Source organism: Chiloscyllium plagiosum, chromosome 24 (assembly GCF_004010195.1).
Source record: "Chiloscyllium plagiosum isolate BGI_BamShark_2017 chromosome 24, ASM401019v2, whole genome shotgun sequence".
Taxonomy (NCBI): domain Eukaryota; kingdom Metazoa; phylum Chordata; class Chondrichthyes; order Orectolobiformes; family Hemiscylliidae; genus Chiloscyllium; species Chiloscyllium plagiosum.
Window position 1 is genome coordinate 17,323,210 of NC_057733.1, and position 25,140 is coordinate 17,348,349.

The 25,140-nt window shown below is 40.2% G+C and overlaps 1 protein-coding gene across 1 annotated transcript in view; it reads left to right on the top strand.

The window, feature by feature from the left end:
- tbcd (tubulin folding cofactor D) overlaps window positions 1-25,140 on the top strand; it is a 277,831-nt gene that overhangs the window by 110,465 nt on the left and 142,226 nt on the right. The window contains exon 14 of the mRNA XM_043714487.1: window positions 15,567-15,723. Coding sequence (XP_043570422.1) covers window positions 15,567-15,723 — 157 coding nt within the window. The remainder of the gene's footprint in view (window positions 1-15,566; window positions 15,724-25,140) is intronic.

The window sequence follows — 25,140 nt, forward strand, 5'->3', positions numbered from 1 at the left end:
GCTTGAAGCATTTAGGTTAATGAGGACGAACTATTGAATAAGTTGCCTGTACTTAAAGTTATGTATCAATCTTATCTGTGTTTGGATGACTGCTGTAATGAGGTGCTACCAAGCCAATTTTGGGGACAGAGTTTGAAGTCCCCTACCCACTGTACACATTATACTTTTGTTCCTAAACTGAGATGGTCAACATGAAAATTCATCAATGAAAGAATGGTCATCAGTGAGATTAAGCAAAAAATTTCCTTGCCTATGTTTGATCCAAAACTGGTGAGATTTCATGCAGTCTGGAGTCAATGTTGAGGACTCCCAGTCCAACTCCCTCACCATTTCTGGTAGGTCTGTTTTGTTCTGGATGAGTGATGGAACAGTCTTTGACTTTGAACGACTTGCATAATTATGTGAGTATAATGAATTTGTAGGACAGCATTCCCAGTTTCGACACAAGTATCAAGATGTAAATTAGAAGAAGTTTGGGGTGGACTGGATTGAATGTACCTTTGTTATATCCAGTATCTAGATTGTTGCTGGCTGGCCTAACTACATCTACAATTCCAATGCTTTCCTGACTCCACAATGGTCAACAGGAGTGTGCTTTAACTCTCATCTTGTTTAATAACTTGTTTACTTTGGTGCTTACTTCAAGCCTTCAGCAATTTGAATAAATTAATGCATATTTCCCTCAAGTTGGATTGCAGATTGGTTAATCTCTGCCCTCCAGCAGTCCACAGCTAAAATCTCTGTAGAACTTGTTTGAGTTATTTTATTTGCTGGTTACTTAACTCTTGTTGCTCACATGAATTAGAAGTATGAATCGAGGAGCCAAAACGTAAATACAAAGCAAAGGTTAAAATATTCTTAGTATATGTGTGCAAAAGTCAGACACTTAAAATCCTGGCAAGGAGGAGATGGGGATGCATTTTGTTACAAAGTTGAAAGAGTGTATGTTCACTTTAAGATAGCAAGTGTTTTTTGAATTTTAAAGTAAATTTAAAGTACAGTCACCAGCTGTACTTTAGCAGCTAAGAGCAGCTAAGAGGCAGGGGGTTGTTCCAAAATATAGTTATGTAACGATGGACTGTTAAATGGATATCTGAGTTTTGGTTGCTGTTTTGACAACAATTCAAATTTAACCAATTAATTGAAATTATGCCCGTTTTGCTAAAGCCCAGTTGAGTTTGAATTTATTACATTTTCAACATTGGACCAATGAGAGGGAATGATGTTGGATGTATAGAAAACCCAGGTGTTTTGAAATCTGGTCAGAACAATTGCTGGAGAGCTAACTGCCCCTCTAATATGAAAAGCTGTCAAAGAAATCAGAAGGCACTATCTATCAAAAAGAATCTTTTCCTGTAAAAATACTTGCAGTAAAAAGAAAGACAAAGACCCAGGGAGAAGACAGCAGAATCAGTAAACCGAAAAGAAGATAGCCTAAAGACTATGTGGATTTGAGATTGAGTTAATGTAATGCTTAATAATTGTGTTGTTAGAGCAGCATTTTTGTAGAGTTGGGGTCAGATAGTAATTCGTTAAGAAAAAGGTGGCTTGGATTTGTCAGTAGTTTTTGTTTAGAGTTCACTATTACAGTGAGGAAAATAAATTGTTATTTTTCTTTAAATAGTGGAACTTCAGAGTTCTCTTTCACTCACTCCCACATTTTACTAGATTATGAGGCGAGGTGAGCTTTTCTGGGTGTTTGGTTTTAATTATCAGAGGGGTTCAACCTCCATGTCATAACAATTTTACTGTGCATTTGAGTGGAAACAGATGAAATTATTGAAAGGAGAAATGTGTGATGACCCATTTCTCCATTTATAATGTTATCTCTCACCACCCCACCTCAGCGAGTCAGCTGCAGAAACCCTCATCCATGTCTTTGTGTTCTGATTTTTCGTTTTTTTTATTGGCAGGCCTCTAATGGCTTTCCCATTGTATGATTGAAGTCATCAAAATCTCTTCCATCCAAGCTCTAACCTTGAATCAAAAGTCCTGCTGTTTTTGTTCTGTGGATCTTAATTTTTTAAAAACTCTCGCTCCATCTCACTTGCCAATTCTGACTATAGCTGCTGTATGGGATTAAAGAAGATGCAAGATTTTACTTTGTTGAAACTGGTTGAATTGGTTGGAACACGATAGATAACTATGATATTGTCCCAGGTAGTAGGCATTCAAGTGGAAAATAATTTGTTCTCAAATATCTCCCAACACTTACTGCTATAGTATACCTGTAATCTCTTTTAGCTCTGCAACCTTGTGAGAATATTGTTTCTCTAATTCTGACCGTTTGAAGATCCCAAGTTTAGTTGTTCTACCATTGGTCGCTGTACCTTAAGCTATTGAGGTAGTTCTTTAAACTAGACCTGTCAAGCTGTCTACAGAGGAACCTTGATTATCTGGCATTCGATTATCCGAATTTCAGATTATCTGAACAAGATCGCAAGGTCCCAATGCTTGGCTTAAATGTTATCCTTCAATCGATTATCCGAACATTCGATTCTTTGAACAAAATACTCCCCGCCCCTGTCGTTCGGATAATCTGTACATCTCTTAGCTTCTTTAAGACACTGTTGAAACCACCTTTTTGACCAGGTTTTTGGTTATATTCCTAAATATTTCCTTATGTTGTTTCACGTATAATTTTGTTTTCTCATCATTCTGTGAAGTTTCTTGGGATGTTTTATTACGTGAAAGGTGTTCTTATAAATTATTGCTGTTATCATTGAGGTGACGGGTAGGAGGATGGATATTGTTTTGTGGATCTTATTTTCTTTATCTCTCCCTATCTCAACTTCCCATTCTGACAATAATTGCTTTAAATCTTAAATCATGAAAACAGTCTTACTAAGTTGGCACAGAATAAGATAATCACAACACCTGAGGCAGCCTGCATTCATGTTGAAATAAGGTGGATGGCATCAGATGCTACCAGGAGGTTTAAAAGATTGTTTCCTATTCATGTAGTTAAAGAATTCTTTTCATAGGCCAGTTTAGATTAGATTACAGTGTGGAAACAGGCCCTTCGGCCCAACAAGTCCACACCGACCCGCCGAAGCGAAACCACCCATACCCCTAAATTTACCCGTTACCTAACAGTACGGGCAATTTAGTATGGCCAATTCACCTGACCCTGCACATCTTTGGGTGGTGGGAGGAAACTGGAGCACCCGGAGGAAACCCACGCAGACACTGGGAGAACGTGCAAACTCCACACAGTCAGTCGCCTGAGGCGGGAATTGAACCCAGGTCTCTGGCGCTGTGAAGCAGCGGTGCTAACCACTGTGCCACCGTGCCGCCCACGGCTCTTAGCTCTTAAGAGCTACATTCTGTAATGAGTTGGTACATGAATCTGCGGACTTAGTGTTGGTTATAGAATTGTACTTGTTTTGTTTTGGCAGGTTACAGTGGAAAAATAACACATTGAATGATTAATAACTGTCTTTATTCAGTAGTGCATGGCTAACAGATTAAATGTTAAATGCTGGTTGAGGCTATTCCAGAAAGAGCCAGGATAAAGAAAATCAATACATTGCATTCTTTTCTGTGATAGAGATAATGAAATGGGCCACAGATCTCCAGTGAGCAGCTGGCATAATTCTCCAGGGAAATTTAGGTGGACAGAGGGCAGAAGGCAGTGATAAATATTTTACATGTGATGCTGCTGCTCCTGTAACAAGGTTATTCTGTTCTTGGTTTCTTTTGAGAGGGGTCATAAAGGCAGATATGTCTGGATATATTCACTTGAAAAGACTTTTAATTTTTTTTAGAAACATTTCCACATGAAAAGGGAATGGCCTGTTCTCCCCGTCCAGGACTTTTTCTGGTTTGGTTTTAGTAAGCAGTCTGTTTGAAGCTGCTGGGGGAAACATTTCCCAAATTCACCAGAGGTTTTCTGGCTGACTTTCTCTCTGACATCTCTCCTGTAAGAACCTGTGTTTGATTTACCTTTTTGGCCAAGGGGGTGTTTATGGGGATGTTGCAGGTGTTTTGAACGGCATCATGAAGTTGCGATAGAGTCAATTGGGTTTTCAGATAGGTTCAGGTTTTCTAAATTCGGTTCTCTTTTGTTCATGTTTCATTCAGTAGACTGTAAACAAATTCTATTTTGTTTAAAGGTGAGTGGTTAGGCTAGCTGCATCACTCCTGGAATATCCACTGTACACCTGCTTAGAACAAGTAGAAAAGTTAGGGTCTGGGCTACCTCCTTGAAATGTTTTGAGGGGGTCTGGCCTGGTCCATAACACAAGGACGCTCCTTTTGGCATGTAATCAAATGAAGTGAGTATTGGCATCCTGAAAATGGCTTCTGCGATGCCTTATTTTAAATTAATCTTGTATTTCCACTACCATTTTTCAATCCATCTGCATTCTCTAAATCACAGAAAAAGAGAGATTCTTTAAGTTAAAAAATAACAATTGTGTGGTGTTCTAGAAAGATGATTGAATTAAATGAAAAGACTGCTCTGTCTTGTACTCACTGGTACATAATGAGATAAAAAATAGGTATCTTCATTCAGTCACTTAAGCCTGTCCTGCCATCCCATAAATTGACAACTGATTTGCCCCAAGCTCAAACTCTTCTTTGTGCCATCTCCTCCCAGCCTTCAATTTCTCAATATTTAAAAAATCTATCTACAGTCTCTTAGATACTTTCAATGATCTAGCCTCCACAACTTTCTGGTGTTGACAATTTCAGGTACTCTCTGAGATGAAATTCAAAACCTTTGCTGTTGTTTCTCTGTGATTGAATTTTGTCAAGACAAATAATGGACATTATATTCAAAACTGGTAGGTTCCCTTTGAAAGTAATCTTCATTGTTAGAAAGTGCCACCACCTGAAATGTTGAGCACAGACTTAGAAAGTTATGGGCTAAATGATTTCTTAATTTCAACCTTCTCTTAGTTTGGCAACACAGTGTACTAGGTGTATCATTGATCAACAATCTTGCTGTAAACATCTAGCAAGTTAACTATTATTTTTCCTACATCAGTGAGATACTGCAATATTGCTGTGGTTTCCTTCATCAAGAATCAAGATAAAACACAACACATTCTGAAAATTAATATGTCACATTTTCAGACTTTCTTCTTTCTTTCCTTGTGTTATTCTTCAAAAACCTTTCTTCATCTGTGATATGTGTTAGACTGTGGATTTTACTTTTATAATCATTGGTCTTCAATAAAATCAGTAATTTGATGTGTGGTTGATGGATTTATGTTTGACCAACTGACATTATTGCCTACTGAAATAACTCCTCGCTGGCTGGTATTGCATCACCAAGTCACCCTTTATTTACATGTGCATAGTACATGATACTGACCCAGCTAGCACAGCGCTGACTGCAAGAGAAAGCAGAATACCTGACATTCCTGCTCAGCCAGGATTCCCTGATTACCAGGTTAACAGGCCCAATCAAGGAACTCCTATTCTTTTAGGTCCACCTGGCTGACCTCGCTTCAGTCATTACACCTACGATCATAACTGTTGGTCATATCCTTTATATATTTGGAACAAGATTGACTTTATTTTGACAACTTAAGTGATATGATGTTTTTGTTCAAGACGCCATTTATAGCTTAATGTTGTTCAAATAGTGATATCTTTTACATTGTGTTTTAAAGTGTATAATAGCTGACTTTTCAAACGGACACACCTAGAGGAGGTAACAGTTGACTTAACTATCTAAACAAAAAACCAGGTACTCAATTAGCTAACTTAAAGAAGCTTAAGAGAACTTGATGGAGTTTAACTACGCCTACACGTCATTTGTTTATTAAATCGTGGTTAAATTTTGAACCAGGCATATTTATTTGAACTATTTTAAGGAAAACAAACATACTTGAAACTTAAAAAAAAACTGATAAATTTTGAAGTTGTATGAATAAAACAACGATGGTGCTGAAAGTGCTGCTGGGAGGCTCGTTTACTCCACCCTTTCTAATACTGTCAGTAAAGAAATACTGTTTAAAAAAAGTGTGGCTTCTTAGAATAATCTAATGTAAATAAATACTTCTGTTTGGCTTAGAAGACAGAAATTGGATAAGGTGTCTGCTTCTAATTTGTGTCTAACCATCCTCATAGTGTGGACACTGTAGGACTATGTAGTTTCTCATTGTGCCTAACCAACTCACTGTAACTCACTGTCTGGTCACACTCATGAATACGACTGGCTGCACAGAGAGGACCTATTAATTCATTCTGAAGCCAGATGGTGAAACAGGAAACTAGATGTCAATATTTGTGCTTGATAGTGGATTTGTTTACAAAATGCAACATCACACGTCTGCCTTCTGCTGAACCTGTATCCAGTGGTTTCTGTTCATATGTGGCCTGATATTTTTTAATCAAACCTCTGGAGCAGGTGTGTTGAACTCAGACTTCCTGGTCCATAGATAGGGACCCCATCATTGCATCACAAGACCTAAAAGCTACTTGAACAATTTTTGATCACTCCACTTGAGTTTGATACAACTGCAACTCCACACGATACACAGTGTCAAATTGAATTGTTAAAAGTTCTTGAGGATGGATTTCCTGGGCAGTAATCAAATGTATCTGCCAATTACTTGAAATCTTGAAACAATACAGAATCCATTGCTTTCCTTTTCTATGCCTAACTTTCAATTGATGGGTAAGTTCTGTTGATGCAAGCATACGCACATTATGAGCAGAGATTTCTTTTGTGTTGAGTGGGAGGATTTCCAGTCAAGTTACAGAAGTAGGTTTCACCTATCTTTTTCAGAGTATGGTGAAAAGGCAGGTTTAGAAGATGTGTTTGTTGGCAGCCAGAAGGAATTTAAATTGTGCATTAAAGGACATATTGTCTTTGTACAGAAATGGTTACCTTAGTTACTGAAATAAAAACCAGAATTTCAGGAAACTTGATCGATACTTCCTTTTTGCACAGAATTACATCATTTCAAGATAAGCACAATTGAAATCACATGTATTCATGTATGTGCCAAAGCACTTGTTCTTTCCAGTATACTTTACCTATTAACCTTGTTTGCTGTATTTAATCTGTACTGCCACATTTCATTTAATATTTAAAGCTTTAGGTCACTTCAAGCTACATAAGGTTACAAAATATATGCAGGTGCAAGGTAGTTTGACCAATTTTAAATAAAAACTGAAAGAGCTGTGGATGCTGTAAATCAGAAGCAAAAACAGAAATTGCTGGAAACACTCAGCAGGTCAGTCAGCATCTGTGTTACATTACATTACTTACAGTGTGGAAACAGGCCCTTTGGCCCAACAAGTCCACACCGACCCACCGAAGCGCAACCCACCCAGACCCATTCCCCTACATTTACCCCTTAACCTAACACTACGGGCACTTTAGCATGGCCAATTCACCTAACCTAATCTGTGAAGAGAAATCAGAGTTAATGTTTTAGGTCTGGTGACCCTTCCTCAGAACGTTGTGGAATTGGCCACAAATAGCAGTTGAAGGAAATTTGGAATGTACAAAAGCTGAAATTGGAGGAATGCAGACTTCTCCAAGTATTACAGAACCAGAGCAATGGCCATGGAGGGAGTTGAAATTGAGGGTGAGAATCTTAAATTGTTGGGGCATTGCTGGACACCTTTCTCTTCTGAAACACAAATTCTGACTATTGGATAGAGATGTAATTGTTTAATTCTTTCTTTCTTTCCATCTCTTATTATGTCTAGCATTTCATCGTTACCTGTTGTATTTCCAGTAATGTTAAACATTAGCTGGTTTAAATTGCCATGATATATCAAAATATGCTTTTTTAAAATTCACTCGTGGTACAGGGATATTGCCTGGGCCAATGCTTCTTGCCAGTCCCTAGTTACCCTTGTGAAGGTGGTGATGAGTTGCCATCTTGAACTGCAGCATTCAATGTGCGAAAGGTAGACCCACAGTGCTATCAGGGAATTCCATGGTTTTTGACTGTGTGATAGTGAAGCATGGTGATTTTTTCCAGTCCAGGATGGTGAGTTTCTTAAAGGGGAAGTTGCTGGTGGTGGTGTTCCCATGTGTTTGCTGTCCTTGGCCCTTCTAGATGGAAGGGGTCATGGACAGATGCTAGTGAAGATCTTTGGCGAATTTCTACGGTACGTCCTGTAGATGTTACACACAGCTACTACTGAGTATTAATTGTGGAGGGAGTGATTGTTTGTGGATATGGGTCAACTCGAGCGGTTTGCTTTGTCCTAGACAGTGTCAACCTTCTTGAGTGTTTTTGGAGGTGCAATCTTACAAACAAGTGGGGAATATTCCATTAAACTGTTGACTTGTGCCATGTAACTTGTGGTCTGGCTTCAAGGTGTCGGGAGATACGTTCCACTGTGCAAAATTTCAGGCTTCTGACTTGCTGTAGGAGATACTGTATTTATATGTTGAGTCCAGTTGAGTTTCTGGTCAATAGAAACCCTCCAGGATGTGAACAGAGGGGGACGGGGGAAGTTGGTGGTGGTATTCAGTGATGGTGACACCATTGAATGTCAAGGAGCAGTGCAAAGATTACTCTTATAGGAGATGGTAATTGCCTGGCATTTGTGTGGCCTGAATGTTACTAGTCATTTGTCAGCCCAAGTCTGGTTCAGGTATTTTTGCATTTGGACATGGACTACTTCAATATCTGAGGAGCCATGAGTGATGCTGAACGTTGTGCAATTTTGGCAAACATCCCCACTTCTACCTGATGATGGAGGTCAAGTTATTGATGAGTCAGGTGAAGATGGTTGGGCTGAGGGTGCTTTCATTAGGAACTCCTGCAGGGATGTTCTGGAGCTGAGATAATTGATCTTCGCCAACCACAACCATCTTCCCATGTTCCAGGTATGACTCAAAACAGCTCACCACTTTCTCCCAATTGCCATTGATTCCAGTTCTGCTCGGGCTACTTGATGCCTCAGTCAGTTAAACACAGCCTTGATGTCAATCTCACCTCGCCTCTGAAATTCAACTCTTCTTATCCGTGTTTGAACCAAAGCTATTGAGGTCAGGAGCTCAATGTTCCTGGTGGAACCCAAACTGGACATCAATAAGCAGGTTATTGCTAAGCTGGTTCTGCTTGATAGCACTGTTGATGACACCTTCCATTACTTAACTGTTGAGTGAGAACAGACTGATGGGATAGTAATTAACCAGATTGGAAATGTCCTGCTTTTTGTTTACAGGTTATACCTCGACAATATTTTTATAAGGTAAATAGCAGCCTTGTAGCTGTACTGGAACAGCTTGGCTTGGGATGCGGCAAGTTCTGGAGCTCAAGTCTTCAGTACTATTGCTGGAATGTAGTCAGGGCCCATTGCCTTTGTATGAATCTAGTGCTTTCAACCATTTCTTGATATCACATGGACTGAATCAAATTGGCTGAAGACTGGTACTTGTAATGTTGTGAACTACTGGAGGAGACTGAGATGGATCATCCACTCTAACTTATGTCTGAAGATTGTTGCAAATCATTGGGCTTAGCTTTTCTACTGATGTGTTGGGCTCTTTGATTATTCAGATGGGGATATTTGTGGAGCCGCCTCCTCCCATGAATTGTTTAATTGTCCACCACGATTTATGAATGGATGTGGCAGGACTGCAGAGCTCAGATCTGATCCATTATGAAAACGCTTAACTGTCTATCATTTGCTCTTATGCTATTTGGCATGCAAGAAGTCCTGTTTGTTCGCTTCACCACATTAATACTTAATTTTCACAATGCTTTCTACTGCTCCTGGCATGCCCTCCTGAAGTCTTGATTGAATCAGGGTTGATCACTTGACTTGGTGATGGTAGAGTAGGGGAGATACCAGGCAAAAGTGAGGACTGCAGATGCTGGAAACCAATGTTTAAATCAGAGTGGTGCTGGAGAAGCACAGCAGGTCAGGCGGCATACAAGGAGCAGGAAAATCGACGTTTTGGGGGAGATACCAGGTCATGACTTCACAGATTGTATTGTGTACGATTCTGCTGCTGAAGATGGCCCCAGTGTCACACGGATGCCCAGTCTTGAGTTACTAGATCTGTTCAAAGTCTCCCATTTAGCATGGTGAAAGTGCTAGATAACAGAATGGAGGGTATTCTCAGTGTGAAGGCAGGACTTCATCTCCATTAGGTCTGTGCAGCAGTCACTCTTATCAATACTGTCATGGACAGATGCACATGTAGCAGGCAGATTGGTGAGGATGAAATCCAGTAATTCTTTTCCCTCTTGTTGGTTCCCTCACCATTTGTTGCAGTGTCAGTCTAGCAGCTCTGTCCTTTGGGACCCAATCAGCTTGATCAGTTGTGTTTGTGCTGAGCCACTCTGGGTGATGGACATTGACATCCCCTACATTCTACACTGTTGCCACCCTCTGTGCTTCCTCCAAGTGTATTGGAGGAGTACTGATTCATCAGCCAAGGGAGGACAGTATGTAGTAATTAGTACATTTCCTTGCCTGTATTTGACCTGATGCTAGGAAACTTCATGTTGAAGACTTCCAGGGCAACCTCCTTCTGACTGTAGTTCACTAAGTTGCCACTCTGCTCGGTCAGTCCTGCTATTGGGACAGGCCATAGACAGAGATAGTGATGGTGGTGTCCGGGATATGGTATCATACTTTACAGACAATATCAAGCTGTTGCTTGACTAGTCTGTGAGATAGCTCTCCCAATTTTGGTACTAGCTCTCAAATGTTAGTAAAGAGGACTTTGCAGGGTTGACGGGGCTGTTTTTGCCATTGTTGTTTCAGATGGTGAGGGTCGATGCCAAGCTGTCTTTCTGATTTAATTTTTTTGTTGAGCCTTCATAGCAATTAGTATAACTGATTGAGCTGCTAGGCCATTTCAAAGAGCAGTTGAGAATCCTCTATATTGCTGTTGTACTGGAATAACATAGAGTCTTAGATTCATACAGCACAGAAACAGATCCTTTGGTCCAACTCATTTGTGCTGACCAAACATCCCATCTGTCCTGGTCCTATTTGCCAACATTTGGTCCATATCCCTATAAACCCTTCCTATTCATGTGTCCATCCAGATGCCTTTTAAATGTTGTAATTGTACCTGCATCCAACACTTCCTCTGGCAACTTATTCCAGGGACGCACCACTCTCTGGATGAGAAAGTTACCCCTCAGGTCATTTTTAAGTCGTTCCCTCTCAATTTAAATCTATGTCCTCTAGTTTTAGACTCTGCTAGTCTAGAAAAAGACTTTGGCTATTTACCCTATCTATGCCCTCATAATTTTGTAAATCTCTATAAGGTCACCCCTCCATCTTTGACGCTGTGGGGAAAAACACAGCCTATTTAGCTTTTGCCAATAGCTCAAACCCTTTTGTTCTGGCAACATCCTTGTAAATCTTGCTGCACTTTCAATTTGTATCATGAACTTTGTCTTTGTCATAGTTCTTCCCTTTTGTTTTTCCATGCTAGAGTTTTGAGAAGTTAACTAATAGCTATGAAACTAAACCTCATGTTGCACAGTAAATACTTGGAAACTTTAGTTTTTAAGGGACTTTAATAAAGTATATGAACATATTTCTGGAGAAAGTGAGGACTGCAGATGCTGGAGGCAATTTCCCCTCCCATGTGGTCAACAATGCCTTCCAATGCATCTCCTCCACTTCCCGCACCTCCAGCCTTGAGTCCCACTCCTCCAACTACAAGGATAGAACCCCCCGGTTCTCACCTTCTACCCCACCAATCTCCGACTACAACCTATCACCCTCTGCTACTTCCACCACCTACAGTCAGACCCCACCACCACAGTTACATTTCCCTCCCCACCCCTATCAGCCTTCCGCAGAGACCATTCCTTCCATGACTCCCTCATTATGTCCATGCCCTCACCAACCCACTATCCACTCCCGGCATCTTCCCTTGTTACCACAAGAGGTGTAAACCCTATTCCCACACCTCCCCTCCTCACCATCCAAGGCCCCAAAGGATCCATCCACAACCAGCAGAGATTTTCCTGCACATCCAGATGCCGCATCCACTGTGACCGTTGTTCTCAATGTGGTCTCTACTTTGGGGAGACAGGACTCCAACTTGCGGAACAGTTCAGAGAACATATCCAGGCCACAAGCACCCAACAACCCCACTGCCCTGTGGCCAAACACTTCAACTCCCCCTCTTACTCCACCAAGGACATGCAAGTCTACCGCCAAATCCAAGCCACTTGACGCCTGGAGGAAGAACTCCTCATCTTCCGCCTTGGGACCCGCCAACCAGACTGCATCAATGTCGATTTCACCAGTTTCCTCATCTCCCCTCCCCCCACCTTATCCACTCCTGATGAAGGGCTTATGCCCAAAACATTGACTCTCCTGCTTCTCAGATGCTGCCTGACCTGCTATGCTTATCCAGCACCACACTTTTTGTCCCATTTAGCTATATTACACTTCATTTGTCATGGTTTTGCTCATTCACTCAACCTACCTATATCCTCTTTAAAAGTCTTTATGTCCTCATCACAACATGCCCTCCTCACTATTTTTGTATTTGCAGCAAATTTGGAGACCCTCCTCCCAATCATTAATATAGATGGTAAATAATTGACGTCCTGCTACTCCAGTAGTTATGACTTTCTAAACTGACAAAGACCCATTAATTTTAAGTCTGTTTCTGTGTGATAATCGATCCTCAAACCATGCGCCATACTGTATGCTACAGTCTTGTGGAAGAACCTTCTTTTGTGCACCTTATTAAATGCATACTGGAAATCCAAAAAACACTGTATCTGCTGGTTCCCCTTAAAACTCTGCTTGTTATGGCCTCAAAGATCTCTTGCAAAATTGTCAAACATGATTTTGCTTGCACAGAATCATGTTGACTCTGTTGGCATTAAGTTTTTCTAAATGTTCTGCTGTGTCTTCCATAATAATAGACCTTAGCATTCTCCCAATGGCAGATATTAGACCAACTGGCCTATAGTTTCTACTTTCTGAACAAAGGCATCACACAGTGGTGGTTTTCTAATCCTCTGGAGTCTTTCCAGAATCCAGAGAGCTCTGGAATATTTCAACCCATGCTTCCACTATGTCTGCAGTCACTTCCTTTAAAACCAATGGATGCAGTCCCTTAGATCCTGGCAACTTGTCTGCTTCATTGGTTTGTCAAATGCTTTCATCCCTGCTGATACAGACTGTTACAGGACCTTTCTCCCATTAGCATCCTGTTTATCTTATATCTTTGGGGGCATTTATAGTGTCCTCTACCTTGAAGACTGATGCAAAACTTTGGATTAAATTATCTGCGATTTCCCAGTTTTCCATATTCAAATCTTCAGTTATATCCTTCAAAGCTCTCACGTTCATATTATCTACTTTTTTAAAACCTGTGTAAGTTTATAGTTCTTGCCAATTTATTTTCAAAATAAATTTGCTCCCTTTTTATTAGCTTTTAGTCAACTGGTGATTCCTTAAAAAAAGAATCCCGATCCTCTGACCTACAACTTAGTTTAACTTGCTATGAATGCCTTCACTTTGAACAAGAGGTGATTCATTTTTCTCGTCAAGTCCTTCTTTTTGGCCAAAATAAATTTTTTGTTGAGTGTCACAACTATCTGCTTAAATGCTTGCCAATGTTCTTGTGGTCAGCTCTTTGCTCATACCTCTATTATAGCCCTTATTTAAGTTGGGGACACTATTTTGACTGTTGAGTTCTGTCCCTCAAACTGAATTGAAATTCTACTGTGTTGCGATCGCTACTTATTTATGCTACCTCATTACCAGATGTGTAAAATAGCCTGTTCATGGGTGACTTGTGCAATGTACTGCTCAAAGAAACAATCCCTAATGCGTCCCTAACACAGTTTGTCTTCCATGTTGCCCTTGTATGTCTGATTTTTTTAATCTGCTGTTAATAAGCAGATTAAAATCCCCTCTTGGCAATTGTATGACCCTTCTTTGTCCTACAGTGAAGCAACTCTTCTTGGACTTACAGACAACTCCCATCTGAGACTTTTGATGTTCCTTTTTCCCACCCCACCCAATTTCACATTAGGATCTATTGTACCTATATCACTACTCACCACTGGACAGATATCTTAGTGCATTAAAATGCTGACCTGTATTTTTTTCCTGTTTGCCAATTTTTCTGGAATGTTGACTGCCCTTGAATATTGTGTTCCTGGTCATTCCACCCTACAGCCATGTCTCCACTGAGTAATAATGACTAAAGTGAACGTTGAACATGAGAGTTATTAAACAAAGTTGACAGAAACTTCTATAAAGAGGTATGCTTTGAAGTGAGCTCTGTAGAGGTTCTTGGAGGTGAACAGATGGAAGGGTTTACAAGAATTTCAGAGCTTGTGGCTTACTTTGCTGAAAAGATAATTACCTTTAGTAGGACAAAGGAAACGAAGGATGCTCAAGATACTGGAGTTAAAGAAATGAAAGTTTAAGCACAGGTTAAAGGGCTGGAGGAATTTATGGAGAAGCGGAAGGACCAGGAAGGAAGAATGGTGGCATTTGCTCTGAAAGATTGAAAGTAAGTTTTGTTTTAGGACTACTTCTATTGATGTGCATCAACATTTCAATTAAGGCTCTCGGAAATTCAAATTAACTGACAATAAGACAGAGTACTTAGTAAATAATTTTAAAGAGGATGCAAGGAGCTTCTAATTTTAGAATAGGCAAAAACATTGGCAGATAGATATCAGTAACTAAGAGTGTTATACATTTGATCTAGCAAAGAGCAAATCATACAGAATTCACATTGCTGTTTCCTTTCCAAAGACTCAATACAAGTGCTTTTGTTAGAGTGTCAGATGAATATGCAAATGTGATTTCCAAACCAGCTATCCCCATCCTGTAAAAGCAAAATTGGTTAGTTCTACCTCAGCGTGGTGCCAAGAAAATACTCTAAGAAGCAAAGAATACTAAAGAAAATGGCTAGTCACATGCTAAGGTAACAAAGGAAAGCAATGGAGCAGTCTTAGAACATGAAAACTAAGGGGGGGGAGTCAGTAATTCCGTCCCTCGAGCCTGCTTTGCCCTATAATACGATCATGGCTGATCTCATCATGGCCTCAGTTTCACTTCCTCCCCACTCACTATAACCCTTCACACATTATGAATTAAATATCTATCTATCTTCGCCTTAAATTTATTCAGTGACTCAGTGTCCACCACTCTCTGGGATATTGAATTCACAGATTAGATTACTTAGTGTGGAAACAGGCCCTTCGGCCCAACAAGTCCACACCGACCCGCCGAAGCGTATACCATCCAGACCCCTACTCCTACATTTACCCCTTCACCTAACACTATGGGCAATTTAGCATGGCCAATTCACCTAACCTGCACATTTTTGGATTGTGGGAGGAAACCGGAGCACCCGGAGGAAACCCACGCAGACACTGGGAGAATGTGCAAACTCCACGCAGAGAATCGCCTGAGGCGGGAGCTGAACCCGGGTCTCTGGCACTGTGAGGCAGCAGTGCTAGCCACTGTGCCACCGTGCCGCCCACAGCCCTTTGGGGAAAAGTAATTTCTCCTCACCTCTGTTTTAAATGTTCCATCTGTTATTCTAAAACTGTGGAAGTCCATTCATAAATTTGCAAACAAAAATCATAGAGCTGCTTTTTTAAACTTTCTCTTTTCTTTCATAGTTGTACCTGTGATACTCAAAGCCTTGACTTTTGATGAGAAGCGTGGTGCTTGCAGTGTGGGCTCAAACGTGAGAGATGCAGCTTGCTACGTCTGCTGGGCCTTTGCTCGTGCCTATGACCCTCAAGAAATGAAGCCATTCGTTAATCAGATAGCAAGGTAAGAGCATGGATTGGATGTTCAGAGGAGCAGTGTTCATTGTTGAATTGCAGCTCCTTTGGAAATTACAATAACATTTCCCCACCCCACCCCCTGTCCGAACATGATGTAGCTCCCTATTTTTTCTGGGACCTTCTAAGTGTGACTGGGAGTCACAGAGTGCAGTGTCCCTCTGAGGAATCCATAAAAATTGACTTTAATTAGATGTAAAACAATGTCCATACCCTTTTTCAGACTAGCTACCAAATGATATGTTTATATGTATGGTTTGATGTTAGTGGAGTGATGTAAGGGAAGGGTAGGTGAAGTGGCAGATGACATAAATGGCAGTCCAGTGCATTGGCGAGCAGTGAGCAGACCAGAAGAGTTTGGGGTATGCTCCTTATGTTTTTCAGATGACACTGAAGTGAAATGAAGCTGAGCAATCTCTGTCCATTTTCATTGGCTTGGACTATGGCATGAAATAAACCACCTGTGTTGTAAAAGTTATGTGAATCAAACATTACATTGCAATATTACTCTGTGAAACAACAGAACTGGAAAGTGTTTAATGAAATTGAAGTCTGAGAAGTCGTGTTGCGCTGTGTTGCTGAGAAGTTGATTAGGATATAAATTTGAGTCACTCGGCTTCAGTTTTTGCAATAAATTCAAGTTCAAGTTCTGAAAGTGGTTTTAGGAATTTCGATCTTTTTTTTCCAGTGACTGTCATGTAATTGTAGCATTCTATTGTAACTGAGTCCCAAATTTTCTAATGTCTGGAATTCTGAGATTGGAATGCAGTTTAAGTAAAAATGCCTATATCATTCTTAAAAATTAGAGCTTTCTGCTTATAGATCCACTGGATACCTAAGCTACATAGTTGTCTTGCTATTGAGGGATTTGTGCATTTGTTCAGTTACATCAGTTTTTGTGTCTATATCTGTAACCAGAAATCTCAAATATTGTGATTGTGTGCCTCAATTTTTGGTTGTCAGTGATGCAGGATAGAAATAAATGGTCACCAAGAATAGAAAGTCCACCTCCAAGCTTTCTCCCAATTCCCTCATCATCCTGACTTGGAACTGTATTGCCGTTCCTTTACTGTCACTGGGTCAAAGTCCTGAAACTTCTTTACAGCAAGTGATTAGCCCTATAACCCAAGGACTGTAGCGGTTCAAGAATACGACTGGCTTCTCCAGTGCATTTACGATAGGCAATAAATGCTGGCCCAACCAACGAAGCCAACATACTGTGAGCAAATTAAAAATAATGGTACCTCTACTTTGCGCTAATGTGTATGCGCCCTGGCTCCAAGAGTGCCCATGTTGCATCAAGTAGATGCCTTTTCCTTTTCATACCAATTAGTCTGAAGTCGTAAATGTGCCAAACATGTTTTTTGTTTATCCTGAGGCCACTGTGGGAAGTACGTAGCGTCATGGTATTCTCACTAGTCCAGTGACCCAGAGGCTCAGACTTAATGCCATCATTAGACAAGTTCAAACTGCAGCATGGCAGCTGTTGAAATTTAAGTATAATTAATAAAAATCCAAAAATGAAAGCTGGTTTCAGCACCGGTGTCATGAAACTATTATTGATTGGTGCAGTGAGGAAGGCAGCTCACCACTACCTTCTCAAGGGCAAATGGAAATAGGCAACAAATGCTAACTTTGTAAGTTCCATGAAAGAACTTTTTAAAAAACACATTCAGATTGCTGAGGAAACATTTTGTATAGTATCCGTATTGGTGGTAGACAAAAGAGGTTTTTCGTTCTCTCAAAGGTTGATAGCCTGTGTCAAACCAAGCGTAACAACAAGGTAAAAGGTGTATTTCTATATTTCTTTCTCTTTGTTTCTTGCTGTTTTCTGGGCCAGTTTCTCATTGATCCAAAAGACATTGACTGAATAAATTATACTTTTAAATGTTTTTATTTTATTTGGAGCTTGGTTATGACACAATCAGAAGCTGAATTGTAGCTTGTGTTTTGGATATTCATTTGGTATTTGCATGTATTCTAGATGCTTTTCAATATTCACTTGGAGAGGCATGCAGTAATTTGGTTTTCAACTTGGAGCGTTTTGCAAATTAATTCATCAAAAATTGTGGACTTAACATTTAAAGCAAGTTGATTAATGTATATGAAGATTATTTTACCAAATTAGGTTGTGGATTCAAACTGCAGATTTGAAATTTTTTTTATGGTTTGTGCATGGAAGTAAATCAGTATTCAAGATCCAATTCTGGCACAGTAAGAAGCTAGTGTCATGGCACTGTTCCATCTAACTGAGAGGACAGATGGTACCTCCGTTTAACATCTGATCTGAAAGAGTGCACTTCCATCTGTACAGCATCTCAGTATTTCATCAGCAATACCTCTCTTGACTTTTGTCCTCAAGTCCTGGAAGTGAGATTTAAATCCATAACCGTCTGACTCATTTGCAGTACTAACAACTGAGCTACAGCTAGCACAAAAGTCAAAACTGGCAATAAGAGTTGTTAAGCAAGGCTTGGATGAAGACATTCTGTGATAGGATAAAAGGTAGATGCAATTAAATGACAAAGGGTGATAGTGCAATGGAAACATTTGTAGTAATGGAGCAAGAAAATACAGAGGAACTTTGATTATCTGACATTCAGTTATTTGAATTTTGGATTATCCGAACAAGATCACAAGGTCCAGATGCTTGGCTAAACTGTGTTATCCGGCATTCGATTATCTGAAGGAAATACTTTCCACCCATGTCCTTCGGATAATCGAGATTCCTCTGTAAACAAAAGGTGGAGTGAGAAGCTATTAATGGCATTAGCAAAACCATTTCCAGCCCCAGCTGTTGGGAAAATGTTGGGTACTGCATGTGAGCTGAAATTGGTGTTAGTCCAGGAGGCTGCACAAATTGAAAGCGAGTTTTTGTTTCTCAAGTGTCTGATTAACTTCATCGGAACATTATTGGAGGTGAACGCCACAATAGAACCTAGAATTAAAAACACAAATTGAAATGGCAAAAGGGAAAATTTTGCTTGACAGACCTTATTGCATTTCTTCAGGCACTAACAGAGAAATTAGATAATGCAAATGTATTGGATGTTATCTATCTGGATTTTCAAAGGTCTTTTATAAGGTATGCCAGATTGATAAAGCCATAAAAAAAATTCAGCATCTCCCATGCATTCTTCTTAGAAGTCCAGCATTGAAAAGTAGTTATCCTTTTGTGATGTAAGCTATGTGATTTATATATAGAACATAATTTGTTGTAAGTTTGGGTTTTGTATTCTGCTATAGTGAAAAACTTATTTATTTTCCATAAGTTAATAACTAACCCGTATTTTTGTGACCACAGTGATTTATTTAAAAGCAGTTTGAGGCCTAGCATTTGAATTTGAGTTTTTGTGTACAGGAATAAGGTTTTACAGCTGAACAAGATAAACAAGTTCCAGTTTAGAAGCTGAACAAACTAACACCCGAAGAACTGCAGATGCTGGAAGTCAGAAACAAAAACAGAAATTACTAGAAAACTCAGCAGGTCTGGCAGTATCCGTGGAAAGGGCATGTGCCCGAAACGTCGAATCTTCTGTTCCCTAGATGCTGCCTGACCTGCTGTGCTGTTCCAGCAATAAAGTTTCAGCAGTATCCGTGGAAAGAAAGCATTGTTTACATTTCAGCTCCAGTGACCCTTCTTCAGAACGTTGACCTTCTGCTGAGTTTTACAGCAGTTTCTGCTTTTGCTTGCTCCAGTTTAGAAGGTCAGGAGAAATTTTTTAAACTTAAGAGAGCCAACCAGTTGCTTCGAGAGAGAGTTCTCTTTTAGTTTTACCCTGGATTTTGAGCAGTGCTGCGAATTCTTTGAGTGAAGATGAATGTATTAATTAATGTTACTGAGAAGAAAGCTGAGAATAAAATTTGATTACGTGAATCAAGAATTGCTGGTAGTTCCAGACCAGAAATTTTAAATAAAACCCTCAAGAGGCTACTTAACATTCAGTATTAACTCCTGGAAGGAGCGTGGCTCGAAAAGCTAGTGCTTCCAATTAAACCTGTTGGACTATAACCTGGTGTTCTGTGATTTTAAGTTTGTACACCCCAGTCCAACACCGGCACCTCCAAATTACAACATTCAGTATGTTTAGGTCCAAGTGTATAAAGATCCTTCAAGAAGAAACTATCTGCCGTTCTAGTTGTCACAAGTCAGGTGTTCGAGATAGGGACTCTGGTGTGAATACTGTACAAATGGTGTATTTGGGTACTGTACCAGAGGGTATGTTTTGGGTAGAATAAAAAGTTGTTGCATTTTTATCTTTGCAATTTATAAAGAAGTGTTTTGGGATTAATGGAATTGTCCTTTGAATTTGTATTATAAGTGACTACTTGTTTCATTCTCTTTTTTTTGTTTATTTATTAATAAACTTTTGTTTTCTTATAAAAGCAAAATCTGCAGCATTGCTTATTTTTCAGTGAGAGACTACTTTGTTAAAACTAAAACAAAACATGATTTCTCAACCCAGGTTTAGGTCTGGGTTCTGGCTTCCAATGATGCAGTCGACTGGGATGATGACACTAAACCTATATTGGACATTGGTTAGACCCCATTTAGAGTATCCTGTGCAGTTACGGCAGGCACATTATGCAAAGTGTGGAGAAGGTGAAAAGGAAAAGAAAAGATTTGAAAGAATGATACCAGAATCGCATGGATAATCTGGAAAGAATTGACAGGCTTAGCTATCTCTACTGTTGAAAAACGGCTTGTGGAAATCTAACAGTGATCTTTAAAATTATGAAAGGTTTTAATTCTGTGAATGCAGGGAGAATATTTTCTCTTGTAGGGTTGCATGGTGGCTCAGTAGTTAGCGCTGCTGTCTGACAGCGTCAGAGACCCAGGTTTGATTCTAGCCTCGGTGATTGTCTGTGTAGGGTCTGCACATGCTCCCTATGTCTGTGGGGTTTCCTCTGGGTGCTCCAGTTTCCTCCCACAATCCAAAGATGTACAGGTTATGTGGATTGGCCATGCTAAATTGCCTGTAGTGTCCAAGGATGTGTAGGCTAGGTGGGATTAGCTATGGGAAATGCAGGGTTACAGGTATAAAGTAAGGTTTGGGTTTGGAAGGGATACTGTTCAGAGGGGCAGTATGGACTCAATGGGCCAAATGGCCTGCTTCCTCACTGTAGGCATTCAATGATTCTATAATTCTGAGAAAGAGCATAACTGGAGGCTATAAATAAAGATAGTCTCCAAATGTCCAATAGTGGTGATATAGATGAAAGGATTGAAAGTATGGTTGCTAAATCTGCTAATGACACAAAGCTAGGTAGAAAAGTGAGTTATAAAAAGGACATGAGCTAACAAAGGACAGATTAAGGGAGTGGGCAAAGATCTGGCAAATGGAATGCACTGTGGAAAGGTGAAAAATTGTCTACTTTGACGGAATAAAAAAGGAATGTTATAGCTGAACGGTAAGAAGTTGCTGAGTTCTGAGATGTGGAGAGTTCGGAATGTCCTTGTGTATGAATCACAAAGTGAGTATGCAGGTACAGCAAGTAATCAGGAAAGCTAATAAAATGGTGTGCTTGATTGTGAGGGGAATTGAATGTAAGAGCAGAGAGCTTATGCTTGCATTATATAGGAAATTGGTGAGACTGCATCTGGAATATTGTCAACAGTATGGAAGGATGTTAGTGTATTGGAAGCAATTGCAAGTATGCTTACAGATTTACTAATAAAAATGAGAAAATAATACATTATGAGTAAAGGCTAGGCCTGTATCCCCTAGAATCAGTGGTGACTGAATTGAAGCACTTAAGGTTCTTAAGAGGCTTGATTGGGTGGATTTTAAAAGTGTGTTTCCACATCTCGGAGAATCCGGAACTAGGGGTCATAGTTTAAAAATAAGGAGCCAATCATTTAAAACAAAGATGAGGAGACATGTTTTTCTCTTGAGAGTTGAATTTCCTTCCTCAAAAGAGAGCGGATGCAAATTCTTTTTAAAAGTATTTTTAAAGTTGAGGTCGATAGATTTTTGATTACTAGTGGAGATTGCTGCAGCGGCTGAGGTGGTGTGGTCCATTCCTTATCGTCATTGTGCTCACGTCCTGGTGGGTCCAACAAAATGATGTTTACGTCGATTCTCCTTCTCCTTTGATGCTGCCTGACCTGCTGCGCTTTTCCAGCAACACATTTTTAAGCTCTGATCCCCAGCATCTGCAGTCCTCACTTTCTCCCAACAAAATGATGGTCTGCTTCAGCAGCTTTGGTGGTGTAATGGGTCAGGCCCAGGATTCCAATGACCTGGTTTGACAGTGGGTTTTTTTGGCAATGAGATGGGCGTGATGGCAGTTTTTATGTCGGGGCTTTCTACAGTGATGGAGAATGTGGGTCCTGTGTTTTGTTCAAAGATGAACTTCTCATATTTTTAAAATATGATTTCTGTTATTAATGTAAGTGCCAGAATATGGTGACTTAAACACTTTTCACTTTTTTGTAAAATACAAGTGGCAATGAGTTACTGTTCTATTGGAAGAAAGATTATTGCAGAGATGCAAGAATGTAGATCTGAGATTACAGTCCGATCAGCCATGATCTTATTGAATGGCAGAGCAAGCTTGAAAGATCAAATGGCTAATTCTTGTTCATCTTTTCATGTATAAGCACAGTCGATTACTAGCTTTTGCTGTGGAAATGTTTTGCAGCAGAGGAGCATGATATGTTGGTCCCTTAGAAGTTTGGCATTCTTGGACCTGTCCGTTTAAGAGAAAGATGTAAAGCTTTGTTAGTCTGTCTATTTTTTCCGCAATGCTCAAGTGTTAAGTATGCAGGACTGACTACTGAGAGCAGTTGAAATGAAGCATACAGATGCATTTGAGAGGAAATTAGACAAGATGTGAGAAATGAAGATAGAGCATTGTGATGTTTGATATAAATGAGAATTGAAGGGATAAGACTGAAGTGGATCATAAACATTGGTATGGACTGTTGAACTCAATAGCTTGTTGTGATGCTGTACGTCTAATGTAAGCCAATGGAAGCAACTGGAACATCAGCATCTAGCCTCTGGATTGAACAAAGCTGTTCAGCAAAGTGATGGCCAAATTCATGTTTGGACACTATACAGAGTGTGGTTTGTGAATTAATTCATGCAATTAAAATAATAATTTGCAAGTAATTTGTTGTTTCACTTGGATGGTGAGAATATCTGAAGTCCTGGAGGGAGGCAAGAGAACAGGTTTCAGCACATGTTCAGGAAATTACTTTGTGAAGGAGAGTGCATGGTCGGTGGTGATCAAAACAGTCGATGATTATGTCATGGAGGGAATAGACAAATTAAAATTCTGAAAGGACAGAGGTTAAGTTGATCCCTTTGGTGGTGGCATTGTGCTGAAAATGGTGGGCAATTGTCCTTTGGTATGTGGAGACTACTGAGGTGGAAAGTGAGGATGCAAAACCCTATTGTGTTTCCGGGATGGTGGGGAAAGGTTGAGAACAGAAAGACAAAGTAGTAAAGAAGCTTTTGTAAGCAAAACCTGTATAAGTTCTTGGCTTAGATGCTGATTCATTTGTTCCCCTGTTTGCATGTAACTGGCATACTTTCATGAGACATACCTTCAGGCTTTTGACATGCGCTGATGGTGCTTCCTAAGCGTGTGTGAAAATTTGAACTGACTGTTATCATTTGTCTTGAAAGCGATCTGTTTGGGCACTTAGCAACAGTTGTAATCTACAGGGACCAAGAGAGAGCTGTCTTTCATATCAAATTGTGATCTTTGACAGCCATAATAGGGATATGGCCCTTTAATTGCTGATCCATGGCTGAAAATGGCCTTGACTTTATACAATTATTAAGTTTCTGGTGAGTGTGATTATTGCAGTTGGCCAGAGAACTAAATCTGCCTGCTGGATTCTTCTTTTGATATGCTGATTGTTGTTGCCTAGGGCTGTTTAAAAAGGACGAAACTTCATTGCATGCTGAGCAACTTTGCTTCATTGTCAAACTGAACGTGTTTGACAGTCTTCTTTGGGTGTGCATTATTGGAAGGTAGTTAAGTACATCCCTGAACAATGCTTTAACACAGCTTTGCAAAGAATGTAAGCACTCGCAACAAACTCTACTGAAATGGGTTATCAACAGAATGGGCATGTTTTAGGTTTTGTCATATTATGAAAGTGAAAGATCAGTTTTGAAATGTCTGCAGTGCAAATAGTAGTTTAACAAGAATACAAAATTCAACTATCCAACTGATCTGGTTTGCTTTCTATGCTGCAGTTTGATGCCACTATTAGGTAAGTTTCATGCAAGGATAGTTTCAAAGACAATACGGAATGTATTGGTAGCTGTATTCACTATTTGCTGACATATCATTACTTCTGGACATTGTTGCACACTTAAATTGTGATTTTTGATGCTGTTTTGATTTGACAACATGCGAACACAAAGCTATTTGAGGGAGTGCTATGGTGTGATTCTATAATGTGTTAGGATGTGTAGATTTGACTCTTTATGCAGTTGATTTGCTGATCTTATCTGTTGTAGGAGGCAGAGAGGAAGTAACAACCTACGGTCTGAGGGTTAGAAAAAAAATCAGACTAAAGTTGATGATCCCTCATTGCATGGGTGGAGACCTGGAATCCAGTCTGCATGTAATGTGTGGCTCAAGAAAGACAGGGAGGCAGATTAGTTTAGATTACTTACAGTGTGGATAGTCCACACCGACCCTCTGAAGAGAAAACCACCCAGACCCATTCCCCTACGTTTATCCCTTCACCTAACACTACGGGCAATTTAGCATGGTCAATTCAGCTAGCCTGCACACCTTTAGATTGAGTTGACAGTAAAGTCAAAGATCGCACCCAGAGATCACCATGTTCTAAAATACAGTCGAAAAGTGCAGTGCTGGAAAAGCACAGCAGGTCAGGCAGCATCCGAGGAGCAGAAGAGTTGAAGTTTCAAATGTAGGCCTTCCTTAAAGAATGTGAGGGGTGGGGGAGGAGGGTGAGGGTGAGGTTGTGTTGGGGACTGGGGAAACTGAAAGTCATGGAGGAGGTGGAGGGTATGGTTGGTGTCTCAAATGTATGTGGAGAGTTCCTGGACCAAGGGGTACAGAACTGTGTACGGATATGCGGAGATGGATTCAGTGGGGCAGGAGTTTTTATTGCACTGGAGACCAAGGACATTAAGGTCTCAGCTCTACACACACACACACACCTCTCTCTCTCTCTGTCTGTCTCTCTGTCTGTCTCTCTGTCTGTCTCTCTGTCTGTCTCTCTAGATGGATTCAGTGGGGCAGGAGTTTTTATTGCACTGGAGACCAAGGACATTAAGGTCTCAGCTCTACACACACACACACACCTCTCTCTCTCTCTGTCTGTCTCTCTGTCTGTCTCTCTGTCTGTCTCTCTGTCTGTCTCTCTGTCTGTCACTGTCTCTCTCTGTCTGTCTCTCTGTCTCTCTCTGTC